The sequence below is a fragment of the Brassica oleracea genome, chromosome C2 (assembly GCF_000695525.1).
Source record: "Brassica oleracea var. oleracea cultivar TO1000 chromosome C2, BOL, whole genome shotgun sequence".
NCBI lineage: Eukaryota > Viridiplantae > Streptophyta > Magnoliopsida > Brassicales > Brassicaceae > Brassica > Brassica oleracea.
Genome location: NC_027749.1, coordinates 49019732 through 49039400, shown reverse-complemented (window position 1 = coordinate 49039400; position 19669 = coordinate 49019732). Strand labels below are relative to the sequence as shown.

The following is a 19669-nucleotide window of genomic DNA, read 5'->3' as shown; positions in this document are numbered from 1 at the left end:
TAATCACTTTGTCCCTCTAAGAAATAAGAGAAGGTGACTATTATCCTAACAGAACTTAAGTACATATATATTTGTTGTCTACAGATATTGCAATACGTTGAGTATTAGCATGAACCTCGCAATACATTTGCTACAAAACACACTGATTAATATAATAAACTAATCATCTTTTACGGGTGGAACACTAGTATTCTATATTTGTTAATCATGCTTACGAGATTTTTATTATTTGGTTTTATTCAATCAACATTTTCCATATCTAATTAGAATCCCGTACTATTTAGAACATTTTTGAATACATAATCATTAGAAAAATTCCAATAAATATCACAGTAAATTACTAAAATATTTTTTTTTATGATTTGATGAGTTATACAAACTAGCTGTGAAAAAAAATTTAACATAAAGAGAAATTAATATGGTATATAAAAAATCACATGATTTCAAGTTTATGAAATAAGAGAAAGCCAATCTCACAATTCCAGCCTATAATAAATATTTTATAACTAGTTGATGTCCCGCACCTTAAGCGGATTAATATATCTATATATCTAACAATTTTTAATTCTAATATTTATTTTTATAAAATAATAATAACTAAATTAGATACAAAATTTAAATTATTATAAATTATAAAACTTCAATATTCATATTGGTAATCAATGTACTAAGTTATGTTTTATTGGATCAAAATATTTTCTATAGTAATAATTAAATTAGAAAATTTGTATTTGAAATTAAATACATGTAGTATTTGGACCGAAAAGAAATCATGTGGTATTGAAAAAGATTATAAAAAAATACAACTATAAAAAATTAATAAAATAACAATAGTCTAGGAGTGTTCAATCCGGTAAAACCGAACCAAACCGAAATAGAGAAAACGGTCTTGATTTGGTAGTATCGAGTAAACTGAATGGATGTTATTTTTAAGAAACTGCGGTATATGGATATGGTTGAGTATATTAAGCGATCAAACCGAATAAACCAAAGAAACCAGTTAATTCAGATATATTAAAATACTTATATATAAAATTTGTATTTCATCAATATTTCCTATAAAAATCAAAGAAATGACTATAATATTAGTCATTAAAATCATAAATTAATATGAGATAAAAGTAATGATTATATTATCAGTAAAATATTGTTAATATCTATTTATTAACTAAATGTCCTAAATATCATGAAAATTATATATTAAAATATATATATTTAAAAATAATAGTATATATATATATCAGTAGAATATTAACTAAAATCATGGAAAAAATGGTAAGTAAGCAAAATTTTAAATAATAATATTAATTAAACTAATGATTTATCTTAAAATCATGGAAAATGACAAGTAAGAAAATTAACTAAAATCATGAAAACTATGACAAGTAAGCAAATTCACTTCTCAAATAACAGTATAGATTTGATTAAAATTATAGATATTATCATATAAGAATAAAAATAAAATATTCTGTTTATTAACTCATTTTTTATTAGTTTTAATTTTACTTTTAATTATTAAAACTGAAATAATATAACTTTTCTCTTAAAATCATCCCAAATTTAATAATAACTTTTAATTAATTATTTTTATATTTATATACTACATAAAATAATTAGTAGAACACAATTTATAGAAATTGATATATTGATTTAATAATATTATAAAACATTACATTCGTATATAAAGAATTATAATAATTATTAATGTCTTATTATGTGCATATATGTCTTATTAGTCATTTATAAAAATAAAAATAAAAAATTAATAAAATTATCTATCATGGTTTACAAAATTAATTCCACAAGCATTTTTTATTATTTAATATTCGTCAGTTATGTTTACATCAAATTTATGAAAAATTTACGACTGATTTTCAAACCATTTGATAATGTTTCTTATTATTATTTTAAAATTATTACATTTTGTACATAATATATATTAAAAAGTTTCTTATAATTTATAATATACTTTTAGTCATAAAATTTTATAAAATCATTTTCTATTATATATATATATTCGATATACGCTTCCAACACGTACCCGCCTCCTAATTTTTTTAAAAACTCGCTTCTGTGTTTTCATACGATTCTGCTTTCACGTGCCGCTTCCAATTCCATGTAACATAGTGTTACTAACTCCAATAGAGGTTAATCTCCTACCTTAAATAATATTATGTTCATGACTATTATTAATATGTTGGCAATTAATCAACTGAACCATTCTTCATGTATTTATATCCACAGTTACAAATGTATGATGTTGATAAACACACATAGAAGACAACTTTAGCAGTTGGCTCAATTGATATATAGATAGAACTTAAAAGACACAAATCACAAATAATAAAAAAAAATCAAACGGTGGAGGACGGTGATGATGGAGATGTTGTTGGTTTAGCAAGTCGTCGTGGGAGACCACATTTTGGCAAACATTCTTGGTAACAAGGCTTGTTTTGTTTGCCACAATTAATGGAACATACTCTGAAGCAAAAGAATCTTGAATCTTGTGTTGGCTTGATATCATCACCATCATCAACATCAACATTCATTCCATTGCATGCTTGTAAAACAAACCCCATCATTATTATTGCCATGACCATATACACTTTTCCCGCCATTTTGCTCTTAAAGTTTCTTCTGTTTAAAACAAAACTATAAGACTTGTGTTTGTTGTATGAGATGTGTAGATTGGTGTTAGAGAGGAACGCTTTTATATATTGAGTTTTTGCCTCTATATATAGTACATTTGTTGTTTTTGTTGTTTGATATGTTTAGTTTGGTTAGATTTATGTCTGGCTTGACATAAATAGGATTGGCTAACTATTGTTTGAACTGCATTCTTGTTATTTCATTCTTGTTATGTACTTTAGTGGCTGGAAAATATGAAAATATGTGAGGTATAGTTTACACTGTGGTCTCATGGATTTTAATAAAATTTAAATCCAACAAAAATCTACGGTTATTTAATTAATGATTCTACATTTCTACAGTGAGTAGTAATAGCGGAACCAAACTTTTACATATCAATACTGAACATCCATTGGTTGATGTATTGACTAAGCCGCTCTTTCCCACACAATTTCATCATCTCATTGGCAAGATGAGACTCTCCAAGATTCTAAAATTCAGTGTTATAAAATTTTATATCTGTTAATCCCGCTGACAAATTTTTTTTTGACAAAAAAAAAAAAAAAAAAAATTATGATTTGGTTTTATTCAACTAGAATTTTCTATATCAAATTAGAATCCAGTAGTATTTACAACATTTTTGAATACATAATCATTTGAAAAATTCCAAGCAATTTTATGGTAAATTACAAAAACAGAAATTATGATGAGTTACACGTACTAGCTGTGAAAAACAAAAGTTAACATAAAGACAAACTAATATAGTATATCATAAAATCCCATGATTTCAAGTTTCTGAAATAAATAAGAGAAAGCCAATCTCACAAATTCCATCAAGTACAAACAAAAACAAAAATTATATACTAGGTAAAATGTGTATTATAACAATAACTAGAGGGTCAAGATTTGGAGGTAGAGGAGGCTCATTACGAGGACGTGATAGTTGGGGAGGTGATGATAACAGAAGAGGTAGAAGCAGTGGTGGAGGAGGAAGCAGCTGGTCCCATGGAGGTGGTTCCAGAAGTTGTTCTGATGATTGATTGATTGGCGGTAGTAATGACAGAAGATCATCAAGCAGCAGAGCTCCTTCCTAGGAGAGGTGAGTTCTTCTTTGAGCTTCAAACAAATCATGTTAAAATTTGCGCACTTTTCCTATTGAACTGATTGATTGATGTATGTAAAACAGGAGTTTTGGAGGTGCTTGCTTCAATTGTGGGAGTTCAGGACACATGGCAGCAGATTGTCCTGACAAGAGAGGGTTCTAAAATGTTCTAATTTAATGGTTTCTGCTCTTGAGAGAGAGAGAGAGAGAGAGAGAGAGACATCCTCGTCCTTTTTGGTGTTATTAAATGCGAATCCTTTCGTGCTTGTTGCGATCACGGAGTATGTATGCTTCAGACAAGGTTTAGCAACAAGCATAGTGCAGAAAAAAATAGAAGCAGAAAGTGAGCAAGGGAGATTGCTTCAGAAACACGGGAAAGCTGATAGATGTTTTTATATTTAGGTTATAGTGATCAGATTCCATGTTTCAGAGTTTTGTATGATTTAAGTGGTTAGTCGAGTCTAAATACACTACTCTCATGTTTTGTTTTTTTGTTGTACGTTTCTATTGTTATATGTGAATCGTGATCACGTATTTTGACAGAAGGTGGTCTATGTCCTTATAATAGAAAACAAGTTTGAATACACTTGTCACACAAATACCAGAGATATAATCAAAGTTTATCATAATTCTCAAATTTTCCTTCTTGATTGACGACATCTTCAGCAGTTAGCTTGATCCATCAAACGGTAGAGGAAGGTGATGAAGATGTTGTTGGTTTAGCATGTCGTCTTGGTAGACCACATTTTGGCAAACAATCTTCATAACAAGGTTTGTTTTGTTTGCCACATCTAATGGAACAATTTCTGAAGCAAAAGAATCTTGAATCCTCTGTTGGCTTGCTATCCTCACCATCATAAACATCAGGTTTCATTCCATTGCATGCTTGTAAAACAAACCCCATCATTATCAATGCCATGACCATATACACTTTTCCCGCCATTTTTCTCTTACAAGTTTCTTTGGTTCAAAACAAAACTCTAGGATTTGTGTTTGCTGTATGAGATGTGTACATTGGTGATAGAGAGGAAGGCGTTTATATATTGAGTTTTTGCCTCTATATATAGTACATTGCTGTTTTTTGTTTGTGTTTTTGTTGTTTGATTTGTTAGGTTGGTTAGACCTCTGCTTGGTTTGACATAAATAGGATTAGCTAACTATTGTTTGAACTGCATTCTTGTTATTTCATTTTTTTGTTATGTCATTTAGTGACTGATAATTATGAACATATGCGAGGCATAGTTTACTTCAACATTATGAGGCATGAATTTTGAGTCTTACCGAAGACAATTTATGTAGATTAAAAGACAAAAGACTTACATAAGATTTTCAGAGGATTTCATAAGACAGCCTATAGTGATATACTCAAGCGTGAATTCCTGTAAAGCAAGTAAAATTTTCGGTTGTAAAATTGTCTTTGTAATGTTTCTCATAGTTTTTAATATCATATTTTACAATCGTTGAAAAAGTTTACTAGTATTGTTTTTATCATTTTTAATGAACAAGAGACCATTATTGTTGTCCCGTAGATTTTTAATAAATTTTAAATCCAACCAAAATATATTGTTATTTAAATTAATATTTTATGCTGACAAAAAATTAAATACTTTACAATATACTTTTAAATTCACATCTATTATTAAATTTTGTATTTGTTAATCATGCTTACGAGACGTGAGATCCAATGGCGGGGGCGGTTGGGGTGTTAGATTTTCTGTAACAGGTTATCCCTGATGAACTTCCTAATGACTCAGAGACTTGTGTGCACCGTTCTTGGCGTGCATGAAAAGAAGGCTCTACCATTCTAATGCACACCAGCAGCCAAAAGAGAACGGTGTGGTCTCTGGAGTTATACTAACTAGCTCACGAGGTAGGTGATATGAATTCAAGTTGAGAATTATAGATAAGTTTAGCCATAATAACAGACTGAGTCGAGTTAGTATTATATGCACATTAGATACGTCTTTTTGATAATTAATTAAATAATATGGGGATTTTGGTGAAAACAAAAAGTTAAGATAAATAGAAATTAATGTAGTATATTATAAAATCCCATGAATTCAAAATTTTAATGAAATTATTACAGAAAGCCAATCTCACAAATCCCACCAAATACCAAAACTAAAACAAAAATTATATAATATAGGTAGAATATGTATTAAGTTGCACAAAAAAAGGTAGAATGTGTATTACAATAATAACAGTAATCATATGGTTATGTAGAAGAAGAAAAATACGGCCAAGCATGGACTTCCTAGTAAAGATGCCACTGTAAAATTTTAAACAAGGCAGACATTAATCATCACATACATCATACTCCTTTTGTCCCAAAGATTCTACAGAACTATAAAATCTTAAAGAAAGCAGACATTAATAACCATCACATACATACTCCTTTTGTCCTAAAAATTCTACAGAACTATATACTATACATTTGCTATAACAAAGCATTAGTTTCCATAGCCTTTCTCCCAGATTCTTAAGTTAACTTTTTTACTTTTATACATCAAAACATGAGTTGGAAAATGATTACCATTGACTGTTAAAACATACATACCTGAGATCAATTAATCTGGATATCTCTTTACTGATGCTGCTGCCTAGGCTGCAACCTAAATAAAACGTTAATAGATTCGTTAACTCAAGAATCTACCAATCATGAATCCATTGATTCAAACTTGTAGAACATTAGTCACAAGCTTCTACATTACATCTGGTTCATATGAATCTTATATTTCATTTTTGACTACTAATAATTAGAGGACACTGCAGATATTGGTGTTTTTACCTTCTCAGCTTCAGGAGAAAACACTGCCTTCACCTCCTGAAATACATCATCAATGGGCTTTGCGGCATGAATCTGAAGAGCCAAGTAGAAACAACAACAGTTTGTTACAACTGGCAATCACTGGACCTTCATGGAATTAGAGAAGAAATAAGATTTTACCTTCCTAACTTTCCCTTTAGCTTCATAGTACTGAATCACTGGTAAGCTAGACTCAAGAAACACCTTGAAACGCTTCCTTATAGTCTCAATATTGTCATCCTCTCTCCCCTTCATTAGAGACAACAATCAATATATATATGGAACAAGAGGCTAGGCAGAGTAAACGCTTATTACTAACCTGGTTACGTCCCAATAAGCGTCTCTCCATCTCTTCCTCAGGACAATCAAAGAACAAGACAAACTTTGGTTCGATCTCAGTCTACAGAAACCACCAAAGACATGTCATTTAAGCAATTGTATTGCCAAACATAAACATTTTGAGTGTTAACTTACAACTTTTTCAAATGCTGCTCGGTTCTCCTCATTGCGAGGGAAACCATCAATGAGGAACTTGTCATTCCCGTTCTCCTGAATTGCTTTCTGGAGAAGCTTGATTGTAACCTCAGAAGGCACAATCTTCCCTTCTTTAATCATGTTCTGGATCATTGTTCTGTTGTAAAAGGACAAAATAAAGTCGAAAACCGCTTCAATAAAGAATCTCAAGAAGGATAATGAATGTAAAATCTGAGAAGTTTAAAGAACATACCCGTTTTCAGAACCTGATTTAATCTCAGCCCTGAGAAGGTCTCCAGCACTGAGATGTCTGTAACCAAAATGCTCAACGATATAGGCACACTGTGTACCTTTCCCACTGCCTGGACCACCTGCTCAGAAGATGTACAATTAACTTTCAATAAGTAGAGCTAAGAGAGAATCTCATGGTTCATAAGGACAATGCAACTTACCCAGGACAAAAATAACAGTTGGTTTCTTTGCACTTGAGGTTCCATTTACCTCCTGGAGAAAATAGATTAGAAACAAACTTCAAAATAGGCTTTAACAATGTAGCTCCTAAGCAGAACAATCACTGTATGTAATTGGAACATGATAATGGTATTTTTTACTTCCTCAGAAATTAGGATTATTTTAACAATAAGATCATTATAGTCACACAACAATCTTCTGCATACTTAAAATGGTTTATAAAATTCCATCAGAAGTGTGGAATCATTACCTTGTTTGCAGCATCAACAACGGATCCCATGGTACTAATAATCAATTCGTTCAAATATTACCTGTGATTAATAAGAAGGATTTAAATCATTTTTTCTTTAAAATCTCCATTAATGGAACCAAAAGCGTAGATCTAAGGGAACATAAAGGTAAAAACTTTAAAACAGCTTTTACCGAATTCTACAGCACATGTCATAAGAAAGATCAAGTGATGTAAGCACAGACAAATGCTGACGTGTATACAGATCAACACACAAAGAACCCAGATCCGACAGAACATAAAAATAAGAACTTTGAAACAATTCAATTCTAAAAAAATGATTCAATCTAGAAGAATTCGAATTCATGTGACTTAAGCGGAGATCTAAATCTGGAGAATGAATCAAGGATCTAATAAAGATGCAAACTTTGGATGAATTGTAAGAGATCGAGCATTGGTGGAAAATGACATGAGTGAAAGACACAAACCAATTACAAATGTTTTGGAGATACGCAGGCAATTTTCAGACAGGGTTATAAGAAGCTGTGAAAGAGACAATGGAAAAAAGATCTGCGAACCTGAAGCAAAGGGAGCACGGAGAGCTTTGATTAGACGCTGAAAGGTGAGAAATGGAGAAGGAGAGGCAAAGCGATATAAATATGCACACATACATATATTTTTATATATATATACATTCCGTTTTAATTATTTATTTAATGTTCTGTTGGTTACTTTTTAAGTAACGTCCATGCGTCTATTACTTTTAGTTTTTCTTTTTAATATAATACTTTATTTTTGTTATTTGACATTTTTAAATCAAGCACACAATTATTTTGATATTATTAGTACTCAACCGATTCCAATGAATAAGCTAAGCACACAGAAAAAAATAGTGATTTCTAATCTGATATAGTATTCGATCTAATTTTTCTATGAATATAATCAACCAATACAAGAATGGTTATTATACATGCCACACAATGTAAAATATGCTTAAACGTTTCTTTGGCAACGTTATGCAGTAGATGGACTGTTCATGGTGTACGGTGATTACAACTTATTAAATTTGCTTATACATGCTGCCTCTAGACCGGGTCTGAATTTTTAGGTCTATCGGCCAAACGAGCCAAACATATGGACCTTGCGTTTAACTGCACTATATTTTATTAGAGTTCTTGCTTTTGTGTCAACACTTTTTCATAAGTCAACGTACTTTGAATTTAACGATGCAAGCTAGGTGTCTATGAGCCAAACGAGCCTAACATATGGACCTTGCGTATAACTTTAGTAGTGGATGAATTAACTGGTGGTAGATTTGAATTTGACTAAAGTTCTTGCTTTTGTGTCACACTATTTCATAAGTCAAGGTTGTACTTCGAATTTAACGATTCAAGTTAAATCTACTCACGTGACACAACGCTTATTTTCATGAGACGTTTATTCGTCTTGCTATAAAAGCATCCCAATTGTTTAACACTTTTATGATGGCTGAGGTGAGTATATTGTGGTAATTCATGCACGGTGACCTATTTTTAATCATAAACCTCAAAAAAAGTATTATGTAAATTCAAGCTTGACTTGCTCGAAAACTTTATCGGCTTTGGCAATTACTATTTGAAACTATGGATATTCAAAACTATAAGTATGTTATAAAGTGAAGGTTAAGAAATAGATATTATTAACTAGGTTTGGACGTAGAACTCAAGATTATGAAGAATAGAGACAAGTTTAGAGATGGTGAGAGGTTTCTCTTGAAAGTCATTAAGTCCAGCTTCCATAAACTCTTTCACCTCTTCTTCCTCAGCTCTAGTTGTTACTCCTGCTATCTTGCTCTCTATCCCCATCTCTCTTAGTCTCCTTGTCGCCTAATACAAAAATATTCAATTAATCAAATACAAAACAATCCATCAGTTATTGAAAAATACTAAAATGCATTTATAAGGAGTCTAATTCCAGCATTAAGTAGAACAGTTTCCTAAGGCTTCTTTATTATGGATGAGTGAAAGATAAATCAATATACCTGAATACCATTCATGATGGGCATATCCATGTCCATGAGGATGAGATCATAGTTTCTGCCGGAACAATGAACGTCAACGGCTTCTTGGCCGTTAGATACGACGTCGTTTTTAATCCCGAGACGGTCCAAAAGTTTATGATGGACACTTTGGTTTACAAAGTTGTCATCGACGACCAAAGCTGTTAACTTCGACGCTTCCAAATTTGGAACTTCACCGGCCATCTCAAAAACTTCTAAGAAAATATTATAGACTTCTAAGCAAATATGTTTGTGATGGAATCTCAAAAACTCGTTGCAGTCTCTATTTAAAAGGAGAAGACATTGATAAAGACAAGATTCATCAACTTATAAACACCCAAAAACAGGATCAGTTGGATTGTGTTTTGGATTCTGAGGAGATCTAGTGGTATTTTCCATTTTTTATTACACTAAGATTGATCAAGATCTTTAACTTTTCATGATACTTAGGGTTTAGATTTAGATCAATTAATGTCAATGTATCGAGATATTAATTAGCCTAAACACAATGGGAGCAAGAGACAGAATAGCAAATAATCATATATGATTATAAATTTAGAGATATTTTCTGCTAATTTTAGCAATAAATATCACATTATATGATTTAACTTTGATTCAGTTGTAATTCATAAAAGAAAAAAAAAATCTAAAATTCATTGAAAGTTCTGAGATTATTAAATAACTACGTATTATTTTTTAACAAAACAAAATTGGCAGAATGATATAACAAAATCTTGTACAGATTGCATCTCTTTCCTCGAAGATATTTTATTAGGTAAGTTAATAATTTAAAATCTGATAATTCCACAAACATGATTTAGTAAATATATATGTCACTATTAAACATACACGATTGCCGATTTGATTTCTGACATTTTTATTATTCGATTTATATAAAAGTAAAAGAAAAAGGTTTTTTACAGAGGTTGTGGCCTTGACTGAACAATGTAAACATCTTCACCAACCAAACAACCTTCAACGTCTTGTGCACAACCGAAGTTCCTTTCCAAGAAGAAACCAACCGAACCGAGTCTCTGACCGAGTCTCTGTCTAAACACCGAGTCAACCGTTAACCGTTTCTTGCTATAGTCAACGGTCAACCGAACATACTTGCCATCAGCAGGACCTTTTCCTGACACAAGAAGCTCTTCACTAAAGTTAGCAAACGCTAAGGTCTGCACAATCCCATCAAGCTTACCCGAAGCTAGTCTCCACGGTGTTCCTCTCGTCCCCGAAGCTAAAGTCTCACCTAAACCAGGAGCAATCTCAGCTTCCACGAGGTTGCTCTTTGGATCAGATGGACTCACAGTGTGGAGAACGAAAGATAAGTCCGGAGAAAGCATTTCTTGAACAAGAACCGCCATTGAAGCTTCTCTTTGAGAGACACCAGCAGCTCTACGGCTTAGGACAGCTCTTCTTGTGTAGAGAGAAGCCCAAACTCGGCAAACGGAAGCAGAGAACACTGAAGGATCCGAGGGACTCACGTTGGGGATCGATTCATAGAGCCCTGCTGCTGACATTCCAGCTAAGTCCTCAACGTTGGCGCTTGAACGAACAATGAGACGAGCGTCTTGGGGAAAGGCTTTGCTTATGCTGTTGATTGTTTCTTTAGGGACTTGCAGTGAGTTCATCAGTTCATGGATCTGATCACATATGCTGTCTAGCTCACCGTCTTGAGGTGTGGCGGTTTCTAGCTTTTCTAGGAGAGATGTAAACTTTTCTTCTGAGTTGCTTTGCTTTAAAGCTAACTCCATGGAGCCAAAAGGTATGACAACTCCAGTTGGAACCTTGAATGATGCTGGAACTCCATGTTCGCTGTGCACTGCAGATTCATTTTAAAACCACACAAAGCGGTTTAGAAAGAGATCAGATAGTGTTTCAGTCAATTTAATCCCCTTAAGAAAACTAGCCATGCAGATTCGGTTTGTTCGGGTTTAGGTATTTTCGGTTTCGGGTAGTTCCGTTCGCCACAATCCCACCAAAGTAAACCAATTTTTTTTGGTTCAGTTTGCTTTTCGGTTAGTTCTGGTTTTTAATTTTGCTTCCGGAAATAACCAATTTTTTGGTCACGGTTAGATTTCGGTATAATTTTCTAAAGATTCAGATATTTTTGGTTTAATTCGGTTAATTTGGTTAAATTCAGTTTGTTGGGGTTAGATATTTTCGGTTTCGGGTAGTTCAGTTCGCCACAATCCCACCAAAGTAAACCATTTTTTTTGGTTCAGTTTGCTTTTCGGTTAATTTTGGCTTTCAGTTTTGCTTCCGGAAATAACCGATTTTTTGGTCTCGTTTAGATTTCAGTATAATTTTCTAAAGATTCAGATATTTTTGGTTAAATTCGGTTAGTTTGGTTAAATTCGGTTTATTTCCGGCTAGTTTGGTTAATTTAGTTTGGTTATTTTGGTTAATTTCAAATAATTCAGTTATTTATTTTTTTGAAAATTAAAACCAAACCAAAACTGAACCAAATCAAACCATAACCGAAACTTTTGGTTCAGTTACAAAATCTGAAGGCCTAAAGAAAACTTTTACCTCTAGTAGAGGCAGCTGCTAGAGATGCAAGAAGACCACATGCAGCAGCTTTTGAACCAGATGTTGATACATCTGAATCAGCAAGTGCTATGATTCCTCCACTAGGGATATCCTGTGGACGAACATTTCCTAAATCAGTATGAAATCTGAGTGTGAAAGTCCGAAGAGATATCAAAAATTGACCTTCGATGAGTGAAGGAGGCTATTAGAAGATGAGGAAACAGGCTTTGACTCTTCTTCACTGACAGATACACTCTTCTTATCCGTCCTTTTGTTATCTTCAGTTGACAGTATCAGATTCACATTGCTTGGAGATGCTTCCAAACTGTAAGGTTCACATTATAAAGAACATTAGAGAAGAGACATGGAGCCTCTAGGATAACGTCAGAATGAATTTACCTCACATATTTTCCAACAAGTCGCCGTATCTCAGCCACCTTTTCATCGTCATCACATGTCACAAAGACTATTTTCTCCTGTGTGATGTGAAATAGAGAGTGTCAACAATGCACTTCTTTAGTAGATTTTTTTTGGGAAATGAAATAAGGGGGTGAAGGTTATATTGCCTGCCGCGCTCTAACGCCGAGGTGAGACAAGTGAGGAAGTTCCTGGAGAAGCATGACTCCAGCTATGTTCCCATTAGCAGCACTTACCTGTTACAATGTAATCTTCAGAATGATGTTAGGAGTCACAACGAGGTTGAATGTTAGGGTGGTCAAAAACCTCTTCATCGCCATCAGCTTTGTTGACCAATAGAATAACAGGACCACCATCAGTTGATGGTAATGAACCTGGCACAATGCTATCCACCTGCAGTCACAAAACCCAAGAGAAAAATATGCAACTGTGAATTCTCATCCAAGTTACAAAGCCAAGCATATGGTTCTAGAACACAAAGACATTAAAAGTTGTACTTATGAAGAGTTCACACATAACATTATCTTTTAAAGAACTGAGACCAGACAGTATGAGTCAACAGCTGGGCTTGGAAATGAAAATGAATCACAAAGCAATAAAGTGAAGACCAAAGCTATGTTGTTCATTTGCCTTCTCCACGTACCTGAACTAATGTCCCAAAAGTTGATCCAGGTACAATGACGTCCCATCCCTCAGAACCAAGTGTGTTTCTAACAGCTTTCAGAAGAAAAGTGCAGAGCTTTGAGATCTGAAAAATTATACTACAAGGTAGAACCACAGGTTTGGTCAGAGGAATATACAGAAAGAGAAACATTCTCAAATGATTTCATGAGGCTGCTTGTACGGCTTAAGTTAAGTACTAGGAAGTAAAGGACAGACTTACCCAGCACGAATCTCAGCTTCTGTATAGGTTTTGACACTGTTCTCTGGAATCCCTAGAGCTCTTCCTAATATCTGAAACGAGAAGCAAGTTCTATTAATATTAGCAGCAGAGTAATGATTTGGTCAAATAAGTCTTTTTCTGGTTGAACAAAAACGAGTTTGTGCATCACTAACATTCAGAATGTAAGGCATGTGATTATGTGTACCTCCACATTAGAAGGAAATATTTGAAGAAGCAAATCAGAATATTCTGCTGTTAATCTCCTTGCTCGATCAAGTGTTGCTTTCAGCCTCATGGCCCAAATTGTTTTCCCATCCTTCTCCCCTACATAAGAAATGAGCATAAGCAGCTTCTAGTTATAGCTCTTACATGGAGAAGGAGTTGAGATAAGTGAGAGAAGGAAGTAACCTTCTTTTTCAAGTAGGTCTCTCTCCCGCCACGCTAGGAGTTCGTTTCCAATGGCTAAACATTCCTCTTGCTTCCAACCAGATAGACCCACTTGGTGAACACCCAAGACCAAAGCATCTAGAGGATCATTCCACGAGGAAACATCTCTTGATCCCACATCTTTCGCCAGTTTAACAGCTCCTCCCATAGTTTCAAGAGCATTCAGGAATCTACTCAAAAAATCATTGACAAGACATGAGGCTGGGAAATAAAGAAGCTCCAAAAGAAATTAAAAAAAATCTTATGCAGACCTGCTTAGTAGAACAAAGAAGTAATCCTCGAGGCCAATCTCACAAAGACGCCACTAAACAAAGGTAGCAAACTATATAAATAAACAAATTGCTAATTGATAATGTAAACTGTGTTTAAGAAAAGCTCACCTTCTGGCGCATTGCAATGGCAGCATCAGGAGCATCATTTCGCAAGCCGCTATTAAGTTCCTTAACAATTGTTTCTCTTAGAGAAGCCAGAGAATGCATAGTTTTAATCAACTCCAAAATATTGCTTGATTCTCCAGATGCGTCAAGGCGCTGGTAAATATAAATATTATGCAAATCAAGACTCGTGCAGACTACAATAACTAACTTTGCAATGATTGTGTTTAGTATTTTACCTCTTTACATTCAAGAAACAAAGTGAGAGCAGAAAGACCTCTCTCATCCATAGAAACTTTCATAGAATCAAGTTGTTCAGTGAGGCTGCAACAAGATACAAGAGCTATAAAATCATTACACATATGATGAAAGAAAAGGGCTGGCTTCAGAAAATGTAAGTACCTTCCAGCATTAAAGAAATCCTTAAGCTCATTATGGAATATTTTGAACTGCTCCACAAAGTCTCCACTGTATTTTCCTGGAGTCTCAGTGATTCTCTCAAGCATTGCTTCTGTTGCAATTAGATCTTCTGGACCGGCATTCCGGTGAAGCTTGTTTTGTATGGTGTGCTTGATCTCTTGCTGGAACAAAGATATCTTGTAATGAATACTATGACAGTTAACACCTTTAGTAGGGGTTATTGGTTATTGTATTTTAATGGATTTGAAAATCCGAACTAAATCTAGTGTTATTGGTTCTATGATTTTAAAATCATGTGTTATCGGTTTAATGATTCATAAATTCTATATCAAATCAAGTGTTATTCAATCGTACGGATTTACTAATATATTTGATTTTATAATGGATTTGAATGGATTTGTTTGGATTTTTTAGTTAAAAATACAAAGACTCAAATTCGAGGAAAAACCTCCGGATTTGCATATTTTACTTGGATTTATAAATACTATATGGATTTCTAAATCAATCAAAATATATAAACCAATAACACCTGACAGAACAGGTAAAGAGAGTATTATTATTACCTTGAGATCATGAGGAATGTCATTGCGATGGGCGATGTCTCTAATTCTAGTTAGAGGGACAGATGCAGTGAACTCTGCTTTGAAAGAAGGTAAACACGGATGGATTTTCCTAGCAACAAGCACTTCCTACCAAACAAAAGCATATCCAACTTAGAGAAGCTACAACTCGGTCTTAGCCAAAATAATTTTCTTAAATTCCAATTTATACTACTCAAATCGGTTTAGATTGTTCTAAATCAGTTAATATCGGTTTAAATCAATTTTAATTTGTCTAAATTTGTTACATTAAGCAATAGTATTAGTACAAATCCACAAATTTGACTAATTTCTTTTGTTTTGTATAATATAATTTTGATTCATCAAAATATTTTTATAATTAAATGCAAAAACTAATTTTTTACATAAATGTAAAATCTATATAAAATAAATAAATAATGCCTTGCCTAGACTCGAATAATCCGCCTAGTCGCTAATCCCGCCTAGCTATTTCTTGAACATTACAATAGACGGTTAAAACATGTGTCACCTCTGCAGTAGCATCTTTCTTGCTGCAAATGTTCTCCAACTCACGGAATATAAGCCTGGAGATCTCAGCATGCCGGTTCGGACGGTGATGCCCTCCATCTTCAAAACATGGAATCTGTCCTGTGTTTATCCACTGCATAAGATGCCAAACAAAACCAAAACAAAGATAAACAAAGGTGAACTTCCAGATAAGGCTACAAAGAAGAGAATTAGAGAAACCTTCAAATACACTGCAGAGTATATAAGCGCCTTCAACCTTTCCTCCCTCTCAACACTCCCAACTATAACCTCCCGTACCGTTTCAAGCTTTGAACACATGAAAAGATTCAACAAATAAGAGACAGTTTCATCCAAATGTGAAAGCTTAAAAATTGGTCTAGGCGGCGCCTAGTCAGCAAATCGGGTCTGAAACCATTTTTGTAACCAATTTTTAATTAAAAAAAACGGTGAAGCCCACACCCCCCTAAACAATAATTCTCTATAAGGCGCCTAGCCACAGCCTAGCAATTTCTTGAACATTGCTGTTAACTAAAAGGTACACATCCAAACTCATAGTAATACCTTTCTCCACCAGTTCCTAGAGTTGCGATCACCTTCCACCATCTTGAGACACGGACCTTCAAGACCACTAGTATCCCAACTCCTCCCAACCTCTCTGCTTCCATGCTCATTAGAACTCATAAAGGAAGCCTCTTTCCCTTTCCACTCCCCAGCCAACGTACTCTTCCGAAGCTGCGCACCGTTCTCACTACTCCCCACCACTCTCTCTCCCTCACCAACCTCCTCCTGAGAGACAACATCAAGCGCCTCTCTAGTAGCGTCCCAGTGGCATACGACGGAGAAAGCTCCGGACTTGGGGAGGTTTAGGACACGATTGTCACCGGACTCCCATGAGAGCGAACCGTCGGTTTTCACAATGACGAACTTGAACTCCAGAGGCTGGCCTCCGTTGAGGTGAAGCTCGCAAACCCATCCAGTTTCAGTCCAAGTGAGTGGAGATTTCTCCTTCCATGAGCCAATCTCTTCAGCTGAGCCAAAGATAGCCACGTGCTCACCGAACTTGACTTGATGGTTAAGTCTCACGTTTAACTTCACTTTCTTTCTCGACGGACCCGACCCATCTTTGTTCATCCGTTGTTCTTCACTGGGTCAGATCAAAGTTTCGATTTTTGCAAATTAATTAACGGTTTTGATTGAAAGGAGGAGGAAAGGAAGAGACTTTACATGGTGGAGGAAGAAGCAGAGCATGTGAGACGACGAGAGTCTGATTGGCTGCGAATGTGGAATACTCTGGGAGTGAAGTGGAGGAGTCTGGGGAGAGAGGAGTTTCTTGTGATGGAGGTGAAGGGAGAGGTGTAACAGTGGCTGCCAATGCTCTCCATCGGAGGTGGTGATAAGAGAGAGATTTTTCTCAAATCTTCTTCAAAGTCTAGAAAGATGCACTGAGAAAATTGCCAAATGTTGTATAATAGAAGGTGGGAGATGATTTTTTTTTTTTCCATCAAGTTTATATTATTAAAAGCAAATGGGCCACGCCCAGATACAACAGAAACACCAAAGGCCCAAACATAAACGGGCTACAACATACGGCCGAAGCCCCAAACGACTTAGACGGCCCCTCGGCCCAACCTTACAAAACTGGACGATCAAGGCCCATGAGAGAAACAAGGAAGCAGAGGAAGAGACACGTGGGATGATCTACACCATTCAGACCGGCATGCGTTTCTCCGCCTCAACTTGCTCTTCATCGACTCCGGAAGAAACCAGAAGAGATCGCCGGACCGCTCGTTTCGCCGGAGCTCAGATACCCGCAGAGCCTCCGCCGAAACCACCTATTTTCCTTGCTTTTACATCATGTCGGAGGTCTTTCTCAAACCATCGAGATCTCCTCCGCCACAACCAAACTTCCAACCACTAGAGAAATTATCATCATGTGTTTGCTTCGTTATCATCACGAATAAAATATCGAAGGTGGTGTGAGCCAACAACTTAGCGAGGATCGTGCAAAATCTTTTTTTTTTCACTTCAGCAATTTGTTCTGAATAGAGAACAATAGAGGAGGTTGAAATATGAAGAGAAAAAAAAACATCTTCTACGACAGTGGTTTGTATATAGTACATACCATAACACGTGCATAAAAGTTTGGTATTTGTGGGTTTATACGTGTTTTAATTAGATAATAATAATCATCGGAGTGGTAAGAAAATGATAGATACAGCTGTAGTTACACAATGATATGAGAAATCTTGTTACAATCCTAATTATTAGGTGAAATATATATTAAATCTAACATAATCAAACGCTTTCCTACCATAGCTTATAATTTAATTTGTGTTATTTAGTAGAAACTTAAAATCTTAAAAACAAGTTTGTAATATTACCGATTGAACCATTTATCGATGAATTAAAAAAGGGGTGAATAGGTTTAAGCCAAGAAAGCTATATATATATACTGGAAATGAGCTAAGCAAATGATACGAAGAAGAAAAGAAGATGGGGCTACAAGGTCAGCTCAGCGACGTCTCTTCCGATTCACTCCCTCTCATGCTCCTCTCTCTCCTCGCCGAATTCCTCAGCCGTCTCCGCTCTTTCCTCCTCCCTCCCTGCGATTCCGCTTCTAATCTCTCCCTCGACGACGGCTTCATGATAGCCTTAGGACTCGCCAACATAATCGTCCTCGCCGATCAGCTGAGCCTGAACCGGCTCTCCTCGTACCGAAGCGCAGGCGAAGACGTGCGTCTATCAAAGCTTCTTGGCTTGTGGAGACGTCAAGATCAGAGGATGGATGGAATTTCCTGCGGCGACAGAGATCGAGGCGACATAGGAGAGAGCATCTCTCTCCTAGTCTTTGTGCTTGTTGGTGGGAGATGATTTTATATTTGGTATTATATATTATCTTTTATAGAAATAAAAGAGAGATGAGATGGGACTTGAGAGTGAGAGAAAAATGAGTGGGAGAGAGGTTCGTGTGTGTGTAATACGAGAGAGATGTTGTAGAAAACTAATTCTTATTTTCAGTCTATACGCTCCCTATTTATAGGAGATGAAACAATATATACACAGAATGACTTGTGTACTAGTGACAATGACAAATACAATATTAGTCATGAGACAGATGTCTTCATGAGATGGATGATTATTATCTAACACTCCCCCTTGATTATCTATTTCATATTACGTAATGCCTCGTTAAAAACCTAATCATGAAAAAATTCATTGGGATAAAAACCATGACGAGGGAAAAAGAGTACACTGCCGTAAATAGTGGGCATAGCTTTCTCTTTACAGATCACGCAAATGCCGCATTCCGATACCATACACGTGTTTTCAGAATGTTGTAGTAGGAAGAACCTTTGTAAACAAGTCTGTCGGATTGTCGCATAACCGTACATATTCGATGTCCGCCTTTTTATTTTTCTCGAGCTCCCTTATGTACAAGAAGAATCTTGGAGGGATATGCTTCGTTCTGTCACTCTTAATGTAACCTTATTTGAGTTGAGCGACACAAGCCGAATTATCTTTAAATGTTTTTGTCGGCTCTTTCTCGTTGACTATTCCGCTTAATTCTTATATGTGGTGACTTATTGACCGAAGCCACACATATTCTCGACATGCTTTGAAGAAGTCGAAACCTAGGATCGTTTCTCGAAACGCTATGTAATCGCGGTTTCACCAATTGTAAAACTATATCCAGTTTGTGTTCGACTTTATAAATAGCATGTATCTGCAAAACCATACCAAACTCGGGTTTTCTAGAATA

The 19669-nt window shown here is 35.0% G+C and overlaps 3 protein-coding genes across 3 annotated transcripts; all 3 read right to left on the bottom strand.

Moving 5' to 3' along the window:
* Window positions 1–5770: 5770 nt before the first annotated feature.
* LOC106325104 (UMP-CMP kinase 3-like) lies at window positions 5771–8370 on the bottom strand. Its single transcript, XM_013763131.1, has 10 exons — window positions 8289–8370; window positions 7732–7792; window positions 7463–7514; window positions 7264–7381; window positions 7011–7167; window positions 6856–6936; window positions 6678–6785; window positions 6519–6590; window positions 6288–6342; window positions 5771–5999 (listed from the first exon to the last, which is right to left on the bottom strand). The coding sequence occupies exons 2-9, from the start codon at window positions 7759–7761 to the stop codon at window positions 6331–6333; spliced, it is 630 nt and encodes a 209-aa protein (XP_013618585.1). The 5' UTR covers window positions 7762–7792; window positions 8289–8370; the 3' UTR covers window positions 5771–5999; window positions 6288–6330.
* A 940-nt stretch (window positions 8371–9310) lies between these two features.
* On the bottom strand, window positions 9311–9987 carry LOC106326552 (two-component response regulator ARR22-like). Its single transcript, XM_013764501.1, has 2 exons — window positions 9731–9987; window positions 9311–9575 (listed from the first exon to the last, which is right to left on the bottom strand). Exons 1-2 carry the CDS (start codon window positions 9950–9952, stop codon window positions 9393–9395), a joined length of 405 nt encoding a protein of 134 aa, XP_013619955.1. The 5' UTR covers window positions 9953–9987; the 3' UTR covers window positions 9311–9392.
* Window positions 9988–10500: 513 nt separating this feature from the next.
* LOC106327368 (phosphoglucan, water dikinase, chloroplastic-like) lies at window positions 10501–17390 on the bottom strand. The gene is made up of 19 exons (XM_013765507.1): window positions 17134–17390; window positions 16471–17053; window positions 16129–16215; window positions 15911–16042; window positions 15385–15510; window positions 14804–14982; window positions 14641–14725; window positions 14408–14557; window positions 14279–14331; window positions 13989–14197; window positions 13786–13904; window positions 13581–13651; window positions 13341–13458; window positions 13004–13090; window positions 12847–12933; window positions 12680–12756; window positions 12464–12605; window positions 12281–12392; window positions 10501–11570 (listed from the first exon to the last, which is right to left on the bottom strand). Exons 1-19 carry the CDS (start codon window positions 17289–17291, stop codon window positions 10666–10668), a joined length of 3480 nt encoding a protein of 1159 aa, XP_013620961.1. The 5' UTR covers window positions 17292–17390; the 3' UTR covers window positions 10501–10665.
* Between the last annotated feature and the right edge of the window lie 2279 nt (window positions 17391–19669).